This window comes from Oncorhynchus kisutch, linkage group LG15, assembly GCF_002021735.2.
Source record: "Oncorhynchus kisutch isolate 150728-3 linkage group LG15, Okis_V2, whole genome shotgun sequence".
NCBI classification, from domain to species: Eukaryota; Metazoa; Chordata; class Actinopteri; order Salmoniformes; family Salmonidae; genus Oncorhynchus; species Oncorhynchus kisutch.
In genome coordinates this window covers 12,498,980-12,515,465 of record NC_034188.2, presented here as the reverse complement: position 1 = coordinate 12,515,465, position 16,486 = coordinate 12,498,980, and the positions used below count along the sequence as shown (strand labels likewise).

Sequence of the window (16,486 nt, the reverse complement as noted above, 5' to 3'; positions counted from 1 at the left end):
AAAGGTGTTTTTCTTTCAAAACAAGGGCATTTCTAAGTGACCCCAAACTTCTGAACGGTAGTGAATAACGAGGGCTTTGAGTCACCAACTCTCTCTACTTCCCCCATTTACCCTCCTGTTGACACCACCTCTGGAGTGAGTGAATACCTGTCACGGGCCTGTCTCCCTACCTGAACTGAAATCAACTCCGGCAGAGAAAACGTTTTCTGATGAGTGGCTGATAAAAGCAGAATAACCTTGAGTCATCAGGCCTCCTGCAGCTCTCCCTGACCTACGCAACCACCACACTTTATAGTCTATTCAGCCTCTAGCTTCCAATTGTACCTGCAGCACCGGCTCATGCATATTAACTTGATGCATTGAGGAAATGTAGTAAGCTGTTCTTTAATCACAGCACAATATATCCAGGCAGGGGTCCTAAAGCTGAGTTGTGTCCCTATTCAGGCTGCCCCGGTTCAATTAAGGTATTGCTCCTCCATGGAACTCTGAAAGCTCCAGCCGGGTCCCTTCTGAACAGCTTTTAGATGGAATGTACTTCTCTCTGCACATTCCACAGTTCCGGAGTTCCGACTTCATTTAATTATAGCCCTGATCCCCTACTCTGGGGTTGATTAAATGTGCTGTACCATGTTGATGTAGGATATTAACCCTTTAAGTACTTTCTCAGCTACCTCATCTTACCTCTCTCTTACTGCTAGAAGAGGCACTAAGGTTTTACATTTGCTCTCTCTTTCTCTCCCGCCCTCTACCTCTGCGTCTCTCCCTCTCTCTCTCTGTCTCTCTCTCACAGACAATGCTAAAGGACGACTCTTTGCTACTCATCCCTAATGTGCTGAAGGTGTTCCTGGAGAATGGTCAGATCAAGTCCTTTACGTTTGACAGCCGCACCACTGTCAGGGTACGTATACAGTACAGTGTATGATCCAATTTGTAAACATTACCAACAGAGTGAATGCGATGATTGATTTAAAATGGTTGCCCTCTGCTGGTGATTTGCAGGATGTGCAATGATACAAGTAAAAGGAGGGCTGTGATTGGTTACATTGCCTACTGTGCCCATTTATCTGTATTAAATGGGCCATAACTATAAAAGTAGGGGAGATCCCATCCTGGAACATTGATATGAGTATATCATGTTCAACAATACATTGTACAATACTACTCATATTACAGAGCGGTAAAGCTTCATATAACACCAAATGGTGCTTTGTAGCACCGACAGATGAAACATTATAAACATGAAAAACTGATTGGATTTTGCAGAAAGTCATCCACGTAATGGGAATCCAACTTGTTTTTTTAATTATTCACGTTGCCAGACAACTCAACCAAATGTAAATCAAAACTAGACGTTGTACTGACGTCTGCGCCCAGTGGGTATAACCATCGTAAAAAATATTTAATGACGCCACTGATGGTAAGACTCCCCGCACAGTGTTTGATGAACAGGCCTAGTTATGAGAGGCCCACTTTCATCAATTACCAGAATTTTAAAACGGCTGTGCCTGCGTCTTAACTTGCACCCTATTCCCTATATAGTGCACTACTTTTGACCCAAGCCCTATGGGTCGAGTCAAAATGAGCGTGCTAAAAAGGGAATAGGGTGGCATTTGAGGCGCATACTGTAATATTGTAATGGCATACACCGGTCAGTCAGGAGACAGATAGTAATGACTTCTATCTACTGTCAGACTCTGAGACGACTCTGCCATTTCTTACCAGGCTCTGACATCTCTTACCAGACTCTGACATCTCTTACCAGACTCTGACATCTCTTACCAGACTCTGACATCTCTTACCAGGCTCTGACATCTCTTACCAGACTCTGACATCTCTTACCAGGCTCTGACATCTCTTACCAGACTCTACCATCTCTTACCAGGCTCTGACATCTCTTACCAGGCTCTGACATCTCTTACCAGACTCTGACATCTCTTACCAGGCTCTGCCATCTCTTACCAGGCTCTGACATCTCTTACCAGGCTCTGAAATCTCTTACCAGGCTCTGACATCTCTTACCAGGCTCTGACATCTCTTACCAGGCTCTGACATCTCTTACCAGGCTCTGACATCTCTTACCAGGCTCTGACATCTCTTACCAGGCTCTGCCATCTCTTACCAGACTCTGCCATCTCTTACCACGCTCTGCCATCTCTTACCAGGCTCTGACATCTCTTACCAGGCTCTGCCATCTCTTACCAGGTTCTGCCATCTCTTACCAGACTCTGACATCCCTTACCAGGCTCTGACATCTCTTACCAGGCTCTGCCATCTCTTACCAGGCTCTGCCATCTCCTACCAGGCTCTGCCATCTCTTACTAGGCTCTGACATCTCTTACCAGACTCTGACATCTCTTACCAGGCTCTGACATCTCTTACCAGACTCTGACATCTCTTACCAGGCTCTGCCATCTCCTACCAGGCTCTGCCATCTCTTACTAGGCTCTGACATCTCTTACCAGACTCTGACATCTCTTACCAGGCTCTGACATCTCTTACCAGACTCTGACATCTCTTACCAGACACATTAAGGCACAATATTAGATTTATTTTCCTGCTCATTCAGGGAGTGGGTTTAAGAAATGGATGGATGGAGGGAGCGAGAGAGAGAGAGGGAGAGAGAAAGGGAGGGAGGAAGAGAGAGGGAGAGAGAAAGGGAGCGAGAGAGAGAGAGGGAGAGAGAAAGGGAGGCAGCGAGAGAGAGAGAGAGAGAGAGAGAGAGAGAGAGAGAAAGGGAGGGAGGGAGGAAGAGAGAGAGAGAGGGAGAGAGAAAGGGAGGGAGGAAGAGAGAGAGAGAGAGAGAGAGAGAGAGAGAGAGAGAGAGAGAGAGAGAGAGAGAGAGAGAGGGAGAGCGAAAGGGAGGGAGGAAGAGAGAGAGAGAGAGAGGGAGAGAGAAAGGGAGGGAGGAAGAGAGAGAGAGAGAGAGGGAGAGAGAAAGGGAGAGAGAGGGAGGGAGAGAGAAAGGGAGGGAGGAAGAGAGAGAGAGAGAGAGGGAGAGAGAAAGGGAGAGAGAGGGAGAGAGAAAGGGAGGGAGGAAGAGAGAGGGAGAGAGGAAATAAAATGAAGGGTTTTCTCTATCCACAGTTTGTTTGTGTAGCAGATTGTTGTCATTGTAATCCTTGGTTAATATTGCCAATACAGCTTATCCTTGTTTTGTTTTAGCAGACAGTCAGTTTTCATCCGCACCACTGTGATTCAAGGTGAATGTATCTCCGTCTCTGTTGCTAGGATATTCAGCCACCATCTACCCGTCCATTTAGGAGATTACAATACACAAACTACCAATTATGAAAGATTGCTGGCTCCACACACACAAGCTATCCGAGGACTGTATTTGTCTGAGTTGAAATATGTTATGAAATCTTCCCCTCATATTCTTTTTTTTAAACCTTTATTTAATTAGGCAAGTCAATTAAGAACAAATTCTTATTTTCAATGATGGCCTAGGAACAGTGGGTTAACTGCCTGTTCAGAGGCAGAATGACAGATTTGTTTGATTTGTCAGCTCGGGGATTTGAACATGCAACCTTCACGGTTACTAGTCCACCGCTCTAACCACTGGGCTACCCTGCCGCTCATGAAACCACAAGGCAAGAAGCAGAGAGAAGAACGCTCAGTCTGAGTCCCAAATTGTACCCTGTTACCTATATAGTGCACTACTTTCGATCAGGAGAGAGAGAGACAATTAAGCACGTTTTCCTCCGCAGTTTTTATGCAAGTAAATTATAATTTCTTAAATACGACAGCTGTGACGGAAACAGGTTTCGGTACAATTGTACAAAGCAGACAGATCATTGGTTCGTTCGACATGGTGGGATCGTTTTGTGTAAGTAAAATCGATTATGTGAGAAATTGTGATCTAAACGCCTTCATGCATAAATATTTATATAATAACCATCATATCGAAGTAAACTTGGAGTCACACTATGATATTGTGTGTAGTCCTTCCACTACAGATGAAATAATTTATGATGAACTTCACAGGGTGATTTTGATGCTCCTTTCCAATGAATATCGAGGGTCTTATTCTGGTGACATGATAATCGATGCTTGACTGCCGTTTGACAAATACAAATATTCTTGCTCTTTATCCATAATACTCTCATTGTAGACTAGGCTACCAGCACTGTATCTGTGAGCTGTTGGCTAGAGCTCAGGTGCCAAAACTAGACTAGGCTACCAGCACTGTATCTGTGAGCTGTTGGCTGGAGCTCAGGTGCCAAAACTAGACTAGGCTACCAGCACTGTATCTGTGAGCTGTTGGCTAGAGCTCAGGTGCCAAAACTAGACTAGGCTACCAGCACTGTATCTAGGAACTGTTGGCTAGAGCTCAGGTGCCAAAACTAGACTAGGCTATCTGCACTGTATCTGTGAGCTGTTGGCTGGAGCTCAGGTGCCAAAACTAGACTAGTCACATTTTCTATTTAACGCAACAGTTTTTGTGACAAAACTATTGGTAGATTTGAAAAAGGTGATGGAAACACATTAAACTTTGATTTGTATTCAGTACATGAAAACGTAAGCGGAAAAGTAGATTGTGTGTGTGCACTACGTCATCACATACTGACTTTTATCCTACACAAGTTTTCTTTGTGGATTTTAGAATATTCGCATGAAAATCTGTCACCATGGAAACCTAGCTAGTAGTACAGTACACTGATCCCAATGCAACAATGTGAGAGAGCAAATAGAGCTCTCGCCTGTATTTACTCTGACCATTATGGGACACATGGGATGCGTCCCAAATAATACACTATTCCCGTTCCCTACATAGTGCACTACTTTTGACAAGAAGTGCACTATTATAGGGAATAGGGTGCCATTATGGACCCGTCGAAAGCCATATCTTATTTTCCTCTGGCAGGTCATCATAATGCAGATAGGTAATGACCTCTGAACCCTCAGTGGAGAAGATAACAGGATAGTTTGGTCTATTTGTGCCACAAGCAGAAAAATCAACATCGCAAAGATAAAAATCACAACACAGGAGGACATTAAATATTTCATAAATATTTGAAGAGATAAATGCTATCCATAAACTCCAAATAAACCTCTCTTTCTTTCTCTCTAGGATGTGATCTCGTCCCTGCAGGACCGCCTGTCCCTGCGTTACATCGAGCACTTTGCCTTGGTGCTGGAGTCAGGTGGGCTGGACCAGAACCAGAGACTACACCTACTGCAGGAGAACCAGGCGCTCTCACATGTAAGGGAGCCAACAGTTACTGTATTCCTCCTGATTACCGTGTTACAGTCATTCTAAGAGCAGTGTGAGTGTAATATAGCCTGGTTAAACCAGACTTAGTCACTACCAAGGACAAATCCCTTCACACCATGGCAGTTTGACCATAGAAATAGAATCTATAGACTACATTACACTGGATATGGCATGGTACCACCTTCCATTGACTAGCTGTGCTTGTCTACTATGTAGGGAGGGAAGCTGTTATGATATAGGTGTTATTCGTGCCGTCTCCCTCTCTCTCCTCAGGTGGTGCACAGGACGTATTTCCAGGGGATGAAGTGTCTCTTTCGCATCTGTTTCTTCCCCAAGGATCCAGCAGACCTGCTCAGGAGGGACCCTGCAGCCTTCGAGTACCTCTACATACAGGTAGGGATACAGCCTTCTGGTACCTCTAGGTGAGGATACAGCCTTCGCGTACCTCTAGGTGGGGATACAGCCTTCTGGTACCTCTAGGTGAGGATACAGCCTTTGGGTACCTCTAGGTGGGGATACAGCCTTCAGGTACCTCTAGGTGAGGATACAGCCTTCGGGTACCTCTAGGTGGTGATACAGCCTTCGGGTACCTCTAGGTGAGGATACAGCCTTCGGGTACCTCTAGGTGGTGATACAGCCTTCGGGTACCTCTAGGTGAGGATACAGCCTTCGGGTACCTCTACATACAGGTAGGGATACAGCCTTCGGGTACCTCTAGGTGGTGATACAGCCTTCGGGTACCTCTAGGTGAGGATACAGCCTTCGGGTACCTCTAGGTGAGGATACAGCCTTCAGGTACCTCTAGGTGGTGATACAGCCTTCTGGTACCTCTAGGTGGGGATACAGCCTTCGGGTACCTCTAGGTGAGGATACAGCCTTCGGGTACTTCTAGGTGGTGATACAGCCTTCGGGTACCTCTAGGTGAGGATACAGCCTTCGGGTACCTCTAGGTGAGGATACAGCCTTTGGGTACCTCTAGGTGAGGATACAGCCTTCGGGTACCTCTAGGTGGGGATACAGCCTTCGGGTACCTCTAGGTGGGGATACAGCCTTCTGGTACCTCTAGGTGAGGATACAGCCTTCGGGTACCTCTAGGTGGGGATACAGCCTTCGGGTACCTCTAGGTGGGGATACAGCCTTCGGGTACCTCTAGGTGGGGATACAGCCTTCGGGTACCTCTAGGTGGGGATACAGCCTTCTGGTACCTCTAGGTGGGGATACAGCCTTTGGGTACCTCTAGGTGGGGATACAGCCTTCGGGTACCTCTAGGTGGGGATACAGCCTTTGGGTAGCTCTAGGTGGGGATACAGCCTTCGGGTACCTCTAGGTGGGGATACAGCCTTCGGGTACCTCTAGGTGGGGATACAGCCTTCTGGTACCTCTAGGTGGGGATACAGCCTTTGGGTACCTCTAGGTGAGGATACAGCCTTCGGGTACCTCTAGGTGGGGATACAGCCTCAGGGTACCTCTAGGTGGTGATACAGCCTTCTGGTACCTCTAGGTGGGGATACAGCCTTCGGGTACCTCTAGGTGGGGATACAACCTTCGGGTAGCTCTAGGTGGGGATACAGCCTTTGGGTACCTCTAGGGGGGGATACAGCCTTCTGGTACCTCTAGGTGGGGATACAGCCTCTGGGTACCTCTAGGTGTTGATACAGCCTTCTGGTACCTCTAGGTGGGGATACAGCCTTCGGGTACTTCTAGGTGGGGATACAGCCTTTGGGTACCTCTAGGTGGGGATACAGCCTTTGGGTACCTCTAGGTGAGGATACAGCCTTTGGGTACCTCTAGGTGGGGATACAGCCTCTGGGTACCTCTAGGTGGTGATACAGCCTTCTGGTACCTCTAGGTGGGGATACAGACTTCGGGTACCTCTAGTTGGGATACAGCCTTCGGGTACCTCTAGGTGGGGATACAGCCTTTGGGAGCCTAGCCTACAGCCTAGCTCTAGGTGTCTCCCCCCCTTTGCATAAGATTGCTGGAAGAAGTTCCTTAAAGCTGTGCCTAAAACTGTATAACCTGAATAACATTACCCCCACCACAGAGTCGCAATGACGTCATCAAAGAGCGCTTCGGCATGGACTGGAAGTCTGACGTCACACTGCGCCTGGCGGCGCTTCATATCTACATCACAGTGTCATCGGCCAGACCCAATCAGAAGATCTCGCTCAAGAATGTGGAGTAAGTGTGTGTGTGTGTGTGTGTGTGTGTGTGTGTGTGTGTGTGTGTGTGTGTGTGTGTGTGTGTGTGTGTGTGTGTGTGTGTGTGTGTGTGTGTGTGTGTGTGTGTGTGTGTGTGTGACGACAAAATGGATCGCTCAGCTGCATGACTCATTACTCAGACACTCCACAGAACGAAATGTGTGTCTCCGTATTCCATTATGTTTCATAAAAAATGTCTTAGCTCTAATATGCTGAAGTCTGGTATCCAGCTGAGTTCTAAAAGTATATCAAAATGATCCATAATTACTCCATCTAATATTAAAAGCAGAAACCACTCAAACCACGAGCTCAAGTCACTCTGACACCAATAAATTCCTTTTACAATTAAAAGTCCCTTGGGCCACACATTTACTTATATCCCCAACTTACTAGATCACTCCCAGATAACACTACTGAACAAAATTATAAATTAAACATGTAAAGTGTTGGTCCAATGTTTCATAAAAGATCCCAGAAATGTTTCTCTCCAATTGTGCACAAACTTGTTTACATTTCTATTAGTGAGCATTTCTCCATTGCCAAGATAATCCATCCGCCTGACAGGTGTGGCATATCAAGAAGCTGATTTAACAGCATGATCATTACATATGTAAAAAATATAAGGCCACTCTAAAATGTGAAGTTTTGACACACAACACAATGCCACAGATGTCTCAAGTTTTGAGGGAGCGTACAATTAGCATGCTGAATGCAGGAATGTCCACCTGAGCTGTTGCCAGAGAATTTCATGTTAATTTCTCTACCATAAGCCGCCTCCACATCCGGCTTCTTCACCTGCAGGATCGCCTGAGACCAGCCACCCGGACAGCTCATGAAATTGTGGGTTTCACAACCGAAGAATTTCTTCACAAACTGTCAGAAACCGTCTCAGGAAAGCTCATCTGCGTGCTCGTCATCCTCACCAGGGTCTTGACCTGACTGAAGTTTGGCGCCGTAACCAACTTCAGTGGGCAAATGCCCACCTTCGATGGCCAGTGGCACGCTGGAGAAGTGTGCTCTTCACGGATTAATCCCAGTTTCAACTGTACGGGGTAAATGGCAGACAGCGTGTTTGGCGATGTGTTGGCGAGCGGTTTGCTGATGTCAACGTTGTGAACAGAGTGCCCCATGGTGGCGGTGGGGTTATGGTATGAGCAAGCATAAGTTATGGACAACAAACACAGTTGCATTTTATCAATGTCAATTTGAATGCACAAATACTGTGACGAGATCCTGAGGCCCATTGTTGTGCCATTTATCCACCGCCATCACCAGATAGCTTGATAATGCACGGCCCCATGTCACAAGAATCTGTACACAATTCCTAGAAGCTGAACACTTCCCCGTTTTTCCATGGCCTGGGCATGTATGGAATGCTCTGGATCAACGTGTACAACAGTGCATGTTCCAGTTCCCACGAATATGCAGAAACTTCGCACAGCCATTGAAGAGGAGTGGGACATTTCACAGCCCACAATCAACAGCCTGATCAACTATATGTGAAGGAGATGTTTCACGCTGCATGAGGCAAATGGTGGTCACACCAGATATTGACTGGTTTTCTGATCCACGCCCCTACATGTGACCAACAGATGCATAGCTATATTCCCAGTCATGTGAAATCCATAGATTAGGGCCGAATTTATTTATTTCAATTGAATGATTACCTTACGTGAACTGTAACTCAGATTCCAAGAACACAGGATGAGATGTTACTATCCTTTGTGCAAGCACTTCCAAGAGTTAATGAACAGTGAGCCTGGTGAAATTTGGGGAGCGCATCGTCAGTAGTGTACCTTTGGTTCCTAGGGTGTTTCGGCCTTTCACACTATACACCCTCCCCAAAGGCGGCCAGCGACAGGGTGATCAATCCTACGCTTGCGTCCCATTCCCAATTAGTCATAGGAGTTGCCTTGTTGATGATAGCCAACATCCCATGGGACTATGCATGGCAGGGGCGTCCTCCTCCCTGAGTCAAGCATTGCTGACCGCATACCTCCTGGCCCTCTCACATCGGGGCCCAGCTGGGGTCTTTCCTCTTCATCCAGAGCCACTGACTGCTGCCTTCTGCCGCCTCCGATACAGCTTTGATTGCCGAATGCTGGCTCTGGCCCTTAATTCCAAGGTCTCTAAGCAGTCTGGTTGTAGATGTTGCCACAAAACCTCTGCAGCCCACCTCCACTGGTCGGACTTCTGTGTTCCAGCCATGATGCCGTGCTTCGGCAGCTAGATCGGCATAGCGCAGATGCTTTCGCTCATAAGCCTCATCTACTGAGTCCTCCCAGGGTACTGTGAGCTCAATGATGAAGACCTTCTTGAGCGAACGGGACCAGAGCACCATGTCAGGTCTTAGGGTGGTGGTTGCGATCTCCGGAGGAAACACAAGTTGCCGGCCAATGTCAGCTAGCATTTTCCAGTCGCGGGCCAAGCGCAGCTGGTCTCGCTCTAATGGTGTCGAGCCGCGCTTCGGTGGTTTAGCCCCTTCGCGGACAAAGTTTGTCCGTAAGGGGTGTGATGCTGCTGGGGGTGGTAGTGAGTTGGTGGCAGCTTGCTTCTCCTCCAGGGCGGACGCAAGGTTTTTAAGGACTTGGTTGTGACGCCAAGTGTAGCGTCCTTGGGTGAGGCTTGTTTTACACCCCGTGAGAATGTGCCTGAGGTTGGCTGGCATGGAACAGAGGGCACAGCCCGGATCTTCACCATACCATTGGTGAAGATTAACTGGAGTTGGAAGGACGTCATATGTTGCTCTGATGGAAAAGCTCAACCGCCTCGCTTCCATGGCCCACAGATCCTTCCAGCTGATCTTCCTCTTCTCCACACTGTCCCATCGAGTCCACTGTCCCTGTTTGGCAAGAGAGACTGCCTTGGCCCACCTTGCAGCCTCCTCCTGATGGCGTACTTCCTGCACTACCATCTTCCGCCGCTCTGGTGCAGTGGCCTTACTCCAAGCAGCACGGCTAGTTAGCCCAAGGCCTCCTCTCCCTTGCTGAACATGACCCACAATGTCAGCATGTCTGAGGGCTGCTGTTGCCTCCTGGACTGCTTTTCCTGGCCTCCATTTGCGCCCAGTTGCCAAGGTCGGCGCGTTGTTGCTCACCACTGGGTCTCGAGATTCATTCAGTGTCATCTGGAGCCTGGTTTTTGAACACTTGAATTCCTCTGTTAGACTGGTGAGGGGCAGCTTGAGGACACCATCTCCATAGAGGCCGATGGTGGTAAGGCATCGTGGAACTCCGAGCCACTTCTTTAAGTAGCCTGTGACTCCTCTTTCCATCTTCTCTACTGTTGAGATTGGAACCTCATACACTGCTAAGGGCCACAACACCCGGGGTAGGAGACCAAACTGCAGACACCAGGCCTTTAACTTTCCAGGTAGCTGGGTGTTGTCGATGGACTGTAGGCTACTACTGATGTCTTTGCGCAGCTGTTGCACCTGGTCTTTGTCCTTCAGGCTTGCATCATTCCACCTTCCAAGGCTTTTTACCGGCTGCTCAGACACTGTTGGGATTTGGTCATCTCCGATGAAGAATTTCAGGTCAGAGAGTACTCCCTTCACAATCGAGATGCTGCGTGACTTGGATGGTTTAATCTTCATACGGGCCCAGCTGATGTTCTCCTCGAGTTTTCTAAAATCTAAAATCTTTGAAATTGTTGCATGTGTTTATATTTTTATATAGTGTAGATAACTCTGACTGACAGACATTATACCAGATAACTAACTCACTCTGACTGACATTATACCAGATAACTAACTCACTCTGACTGACATTATACCAGATAACTAACTCACTCTGACTGACAGACATTATACCAGATAACTAACTCACTCTGACAGACAGACATTATACCAGATAACTAACTCACTCTGACTGACATTATACCAGATAACTAACTCACTCTGACTGACATTATACCAGATAACTAACTCACTCTGACAGACAGACATTATACCAGATAACTAACTCACTCTGACAGACAGACATTATACCAGATAACTAACTCACTCTGACAGACATTATACCAGATAACTAACTCACTCTGACAGACAGACATTATACCAGATAACTAACTCACTCTGACAGACAGAATTGGACTAATTTAGCAGATACTCTTTTATTTATTTATACATTTAGCAGATACTCTTATCCAGAGTGACATAAAATCAGTGCATTCAACTAGAAGAAAACAACCATATATAGTATGTGAGTGAATACAATGAAATTGCATTCATCGCAAGTCATTGCATTGCATTCAGTCACACAGACAGAGTAGAGCCAGTGTTCTGTCTCCAGTCTGAGTCTGACTCTGAGGGGGAGCCTTGTCAACCCTGTCAGTGTGACAGAAAATAGGAGCAGTAGCTCCTTGAGTCTTTGTCTACATCCCAACTGGCACCGTATTCCCTATATAGTGCACTACCTTTGACCAGGGCCCACAAGGCTATAAAGGGAATAGGGTGCCATTTGGGACGTAGCCCTCGAGTCTTCCCTGGGGGTCTCTCCCCGAGATATAGACATGGTCCCACAGCTGTCAGCATCTGACTGGTTATACCATCTCGCTCTTTCTCTTTCTTTCTTCCTCTCTCCCTTTGCTCTCTACTCTAACCCCTCTTCTCTTTCGTTCTCTCCATTCCCAGGAAGGAGTGGGGTCTGGAACCTTTCCTCCCCCTCACTCTACTTCCCACCATCAAGGAGAAGAATGTGTGTAAGACCCTGTCACAGCTGCTCAAGACCTATCAGCATCTGCCTCCCTCCGGCAACAAGGTGATCTTTCCTCTCTGTCACACAATGACCTTCCGATCAGTAAATAATCTCTAGATACAGCATAGCTATAACACTAAGTATTTCAGATTCATTGTGCCTTTCATCTTGCTCTCTCAGTTAAGAGGTTTATCTTCTGACTGGCTGTGGCATTTCAAACGTGTTTAAACAGTGTGCTGGTGCCCCTTTACATGGTGAAACAGTGCCACCAACAGGACATGTACAGTATTGTAGGCGAGAATCCACTGGTCATCCTTGGGTGAATCTCAACCGTATTAAGTGTCTTCTCCTCGTCTCCTCTCCTTCATCACTGATCTGAAATCACAAGATAAGTAAAAGCAATATGGAGGATGCCAACTTGGCTCCTGGACTCTGGGCTGCGTTGAAACAATGACTGGTAAATGATCCAAGACCAGCTCAGTTAATCCCTACCATTGTGACAATGAGTCGTCATAATGCTGCATCAAATGTACATGATCTTAGGGGCATTGGCAAACGCAATGTAAGTAATTTAATTTATGTACCCCTAATTGCACTGAATACATCTGTTTATCCTACAGCTATTGGAAGCAGTAATCATAAGCCTATCAACCAGAGTTACACTGTTAGCACTGAGGCAGTGAGCAATAGTAGGAAGACCACTTCAGCTCCAATGTTAATACCATGAGTAAGTCTATCTCTGATAGGCTTCTCTGTAAAGCATTAAAAACAATCAATCAACCCAGAAACGTACTAAAAATAGCCCATATTAACATATGTAACCTAAGAAACAAGGTCCATGAAGTCAATAACTTGCTTGTAACAGATTACATTCATATTCTGACTATCTCTGAAAGGCACTTAGATAATACATTTGATGATACAGTGGTAGCAATACATGGTTCTAACATCTACTGAAAAGACAGAAATGGCAACGGAGGTGGTGTTGCTGTTTATATTCAGAACCACATCCCTGTAAAGCTTAGAAAGGATCCCATGTTAAATACTGTTGCAGTAATATGGCTACAGGTTCATCTGCCTCACCTGAAGCTCATTCTTGTGGGAAGCTGCTATAGACTCCCAAGCGCTAACAGTCACTATCTGGATAATGTGTGAAATGCTTGATAATGTATGTGATATCAACAGAGAAGTGTATTTTCTGGGTGATTTTAAATATTGACTGGCTTTCATCAAGCTGCCCAATCAAGAAAAAACTTCAAACTGTAATCAGTGTCTGCATCCTGGTTCAGGTTATCAGTCAACCTACCAGGGTAGTTACAAACAGCACAGGAATTAAATCATCAACATGTATTGATCTCATCTTTACTAATGCTGCAGAAATTTGCTTTAAAGCAGTATCCAAATCCATAGGATGCAGTGATCAGCAATATAATAGCCATATTTAGGAAAACCAAAGTTCCAAAGGCTGGGCCTAATATAGTGTATAAGAGGTCAGGCTGGGCCTAATATAGTGTATAAGAGATCAGGCTGGGCCTAATATAGTGTATAAGAGGTCAGGCTGGGCCTAATATAGTGTATAAGAGGTCAGGCTGGGCCTAATATAGTGTATAAGAGGTCAGGCTGGGCCTAATATAGTGTATAAGAGGTCAGGCTGGGCCTAATATAGTGTATAAGAGGTCAGGCTGGGCCTAATATAGTGTATAAAGAGGTCAGGCTGGGCCTAATATAGTGTAGAAGAGGTCATACAACAAGTTTTGTAGTGATTCATATGTTGATGATGTGAAGAATATTTGTTGGTCTGTAGTGTGTAATGAGGAGCAACCAGACACTGCACTTGACGCATTTATGAAACTACTTATTCCAGTTACTAATAAGCACGTGACCATTAGGAAAATGACTGTAACAACTGTTAAATCCCCTTGGATTGATGAGGAATTGAAAGATTGTGTGGTTGAGAGGGATGAGGCAAAAGGTATGGAAATTAAGTCTGGCAGATTGGCAAACATACTGAAAATTAAGAAATTATGTGACTAAACTAAATTTAAAAAAATAATAAAAACAAAGAAATTATATAAAGAATGATAGTAAAAAGCTTTGGGGCACCTTAAATGAATTTTTTTGGGGGGAAGAACAACATTGAATCAGATGGCTCATCACAAAGCCCACTGATATTGCAAACTACATGAATTACTTTTTCATTGCAAGATAAGCAAACTTATGGATGACATGCCAACAACAAACGCTGACACTACACATCCAAGTATAATCGGACCAAATTTTGAAAGACAAGAATTGTACTTTTGAATTCCGTAAAGTCAGCGTGGAAGAGGTGAAAAAAGTATTGTTGTCTATCAACAATGACAAGCCACTGGGGTCTGACAATCTGGATGGAAAATGACTGAGGATAATAGCAGACGATATTGCCACTCCTATTTGCCACATCTTCAATTTAAGCCTACAAAAAAGTGTGTGCTCTCAGGCTTGGAAGGAAGCTAAAGTAATTCCGCTACCTAAGAATAGTAAAGCCCCCTTTACTGGCTCAAATAGCTGACCAATCAACCTGTTACCAACCCTTAGTAAACTTCTGGAAAAAATGGTGTTTGACCAGATACAAGGCTATTTCACAGTAAACAAATTGACAACAGAATTCCAGCATGCTTATAGGGAAGTGCACTCAACAAGCACAGCACTTACGCAAATTACTGATGATTGGCTGAGAGAAATTGATGATAAAATGATTGTGGGGGCTGTCCTGTTAGACTTAAGTGCAGCTTTGGATGATCATAGTCTGCTGCTGGAAAAACATGTGTATGCTTTACACCCCCTGATATAATGTGGATAAAGAGTTACTTGTCTAACAGAACACAGAGGGTGCTATTTAATGGAAGCCTCTCAAATATATTCCAGTTAGAATCAGGAATTCCCCAGGGTAGCTGTTTAGGCCCTTTTTAGGCCCCAATTTTCGACATGCCACTGAATTTGATTAAAGCCAGAGTGTCTATGTATGCTGTTAAGCGGAGCGGCACCAGGGAACCCAAGAGCAGACTCAGATGCGGAAACGGGGATGAATGAACCAAAATATTTGTTACACAGAGAGATATGGAGTGCAGATCCGGGGTAGCTTGGATGAGTTGCAGAAAAAACAGATGTGGAGACTGAGGTTGGTGTTGGCTGAGTAGAACAGGGTAAACAGGTCCTGAGGGGAATCCAAGGTAGTGGTGGTGAGATGTGGAACAGGAGACAGGAGCCAGAGCGGTAATAAGCAGAGATTACGATCTGGCAGAGAGGAAGTGGCAGGACTGAGTATTTGTAGAGGTCTTGATTATGGAACGAGTTGCAGCTGGTAGGGATCTGCTATGTCTCCAGCACACCTGCCTCCAACCACACAATCACACAGAGAGGGAGAGTGTACAGGGGGAGTAACTGCAGGTCAAAAAGACACCGGATGAACACCAGAGGGCGTAACAGGAGCAGATGTGACATATGCGGATGACTCAACACTATACACGTCAGCTACTACAGCGACTGAAATGACTGTAACACTCAACAAAGTGCTGCAGTTAGTTTCAGAGTGGGTGGCAAGGAATAAGTTAGTCCTAAATATTTCTAAAACTAAAAGCACTGTATTTGGAACAAAACACTCACTAAACATTAAACCTCAACTAAATCTTGTAATAAATAATGTGGATATTGAGCACGTTGAGATGACTAAACTGCTTGGAATAACCCTAGATTGTAAACTGTCATGGTCAAAACATTGATGCAGTAGTAGCTAAGATGGGGAGAAGTCTGTCTTTAATAAAGCAATGCTCTGCCTTCTTAACAACACTGTCAACAAGGCAGGTCCTACAGGCCCTAGTTTTGTCGCACCTTGACTACTGTTCAGTCGTGTGTTCAAGTGCCACAAAAAAGGACTTTCAAAATTTCAAAATTTAAATTGGCTCAGAACAGGGCAGCACGGCTGGTCCTTGGATGTACACAGAGAGCTAATATTAATAATATGCATGTCAATCTCTCCTGGCTGAAAGTGGAGGAGAGATTGACTTCATCACTACTTTTAGTTATGAGAGGAGAGTTGAATGCATGTTGAATGCACCGAGCTGCCTGTCTAAACTACTGGCACACAGCTAGGACACCCGTGCATATCCCCCGAGACATGCCACAAGAGGTCTCTTCACAGTCCCCAAGTCCAGAACAGACTATGGGAGGCACACAGTACTACATAGAGCCATAACTACATGGAACTCTAATTTCACATCAAGTAACTGATACAAGCAGTCAAATTTGATTTAAAAAACAGATTAAAAAACACCTTATGGAACAGTAGGGGAATGTGAAGCAACACAAACATTGGCGCAGACACATGCATACAC

The 16,486-nt window shown here is 45.5% G+C and overlaps 1 protein-coding gene across 1 annotated transcript in view; it reads left to right on the top strand.

Moving 5' to 3' along the window:
• Positions 1–16,486, top strand: part of LOC109905915 (FERM and PDZ domain-containing protein 3-like) — a 44,876-nt gene that overhangs the window by 17,644 nt on the left and 10,746 nt on the right. The window contains exons 4-8 of the mRNA XM_031791345.1: positions 791–898; positions 5,072–5,203; positions 5,489–5,608; positions 7,260–7,396; positions 12,050–12,176. Of these exons, the coding sequence (XP_031647205.1) occupies positions 791–898; positions 5,072–5,203; positions 5,489–5,608; positions 7,260–7,396; positions 12,050–12,176 (624 nt within the window). The remainder of the gene's footprint in view (positions 1–790; positions 899–5,071; positions 5,204–5,488; positions 5,609–7,259; positions 7,397–12,049; positions 12,177–16,486) is intronic.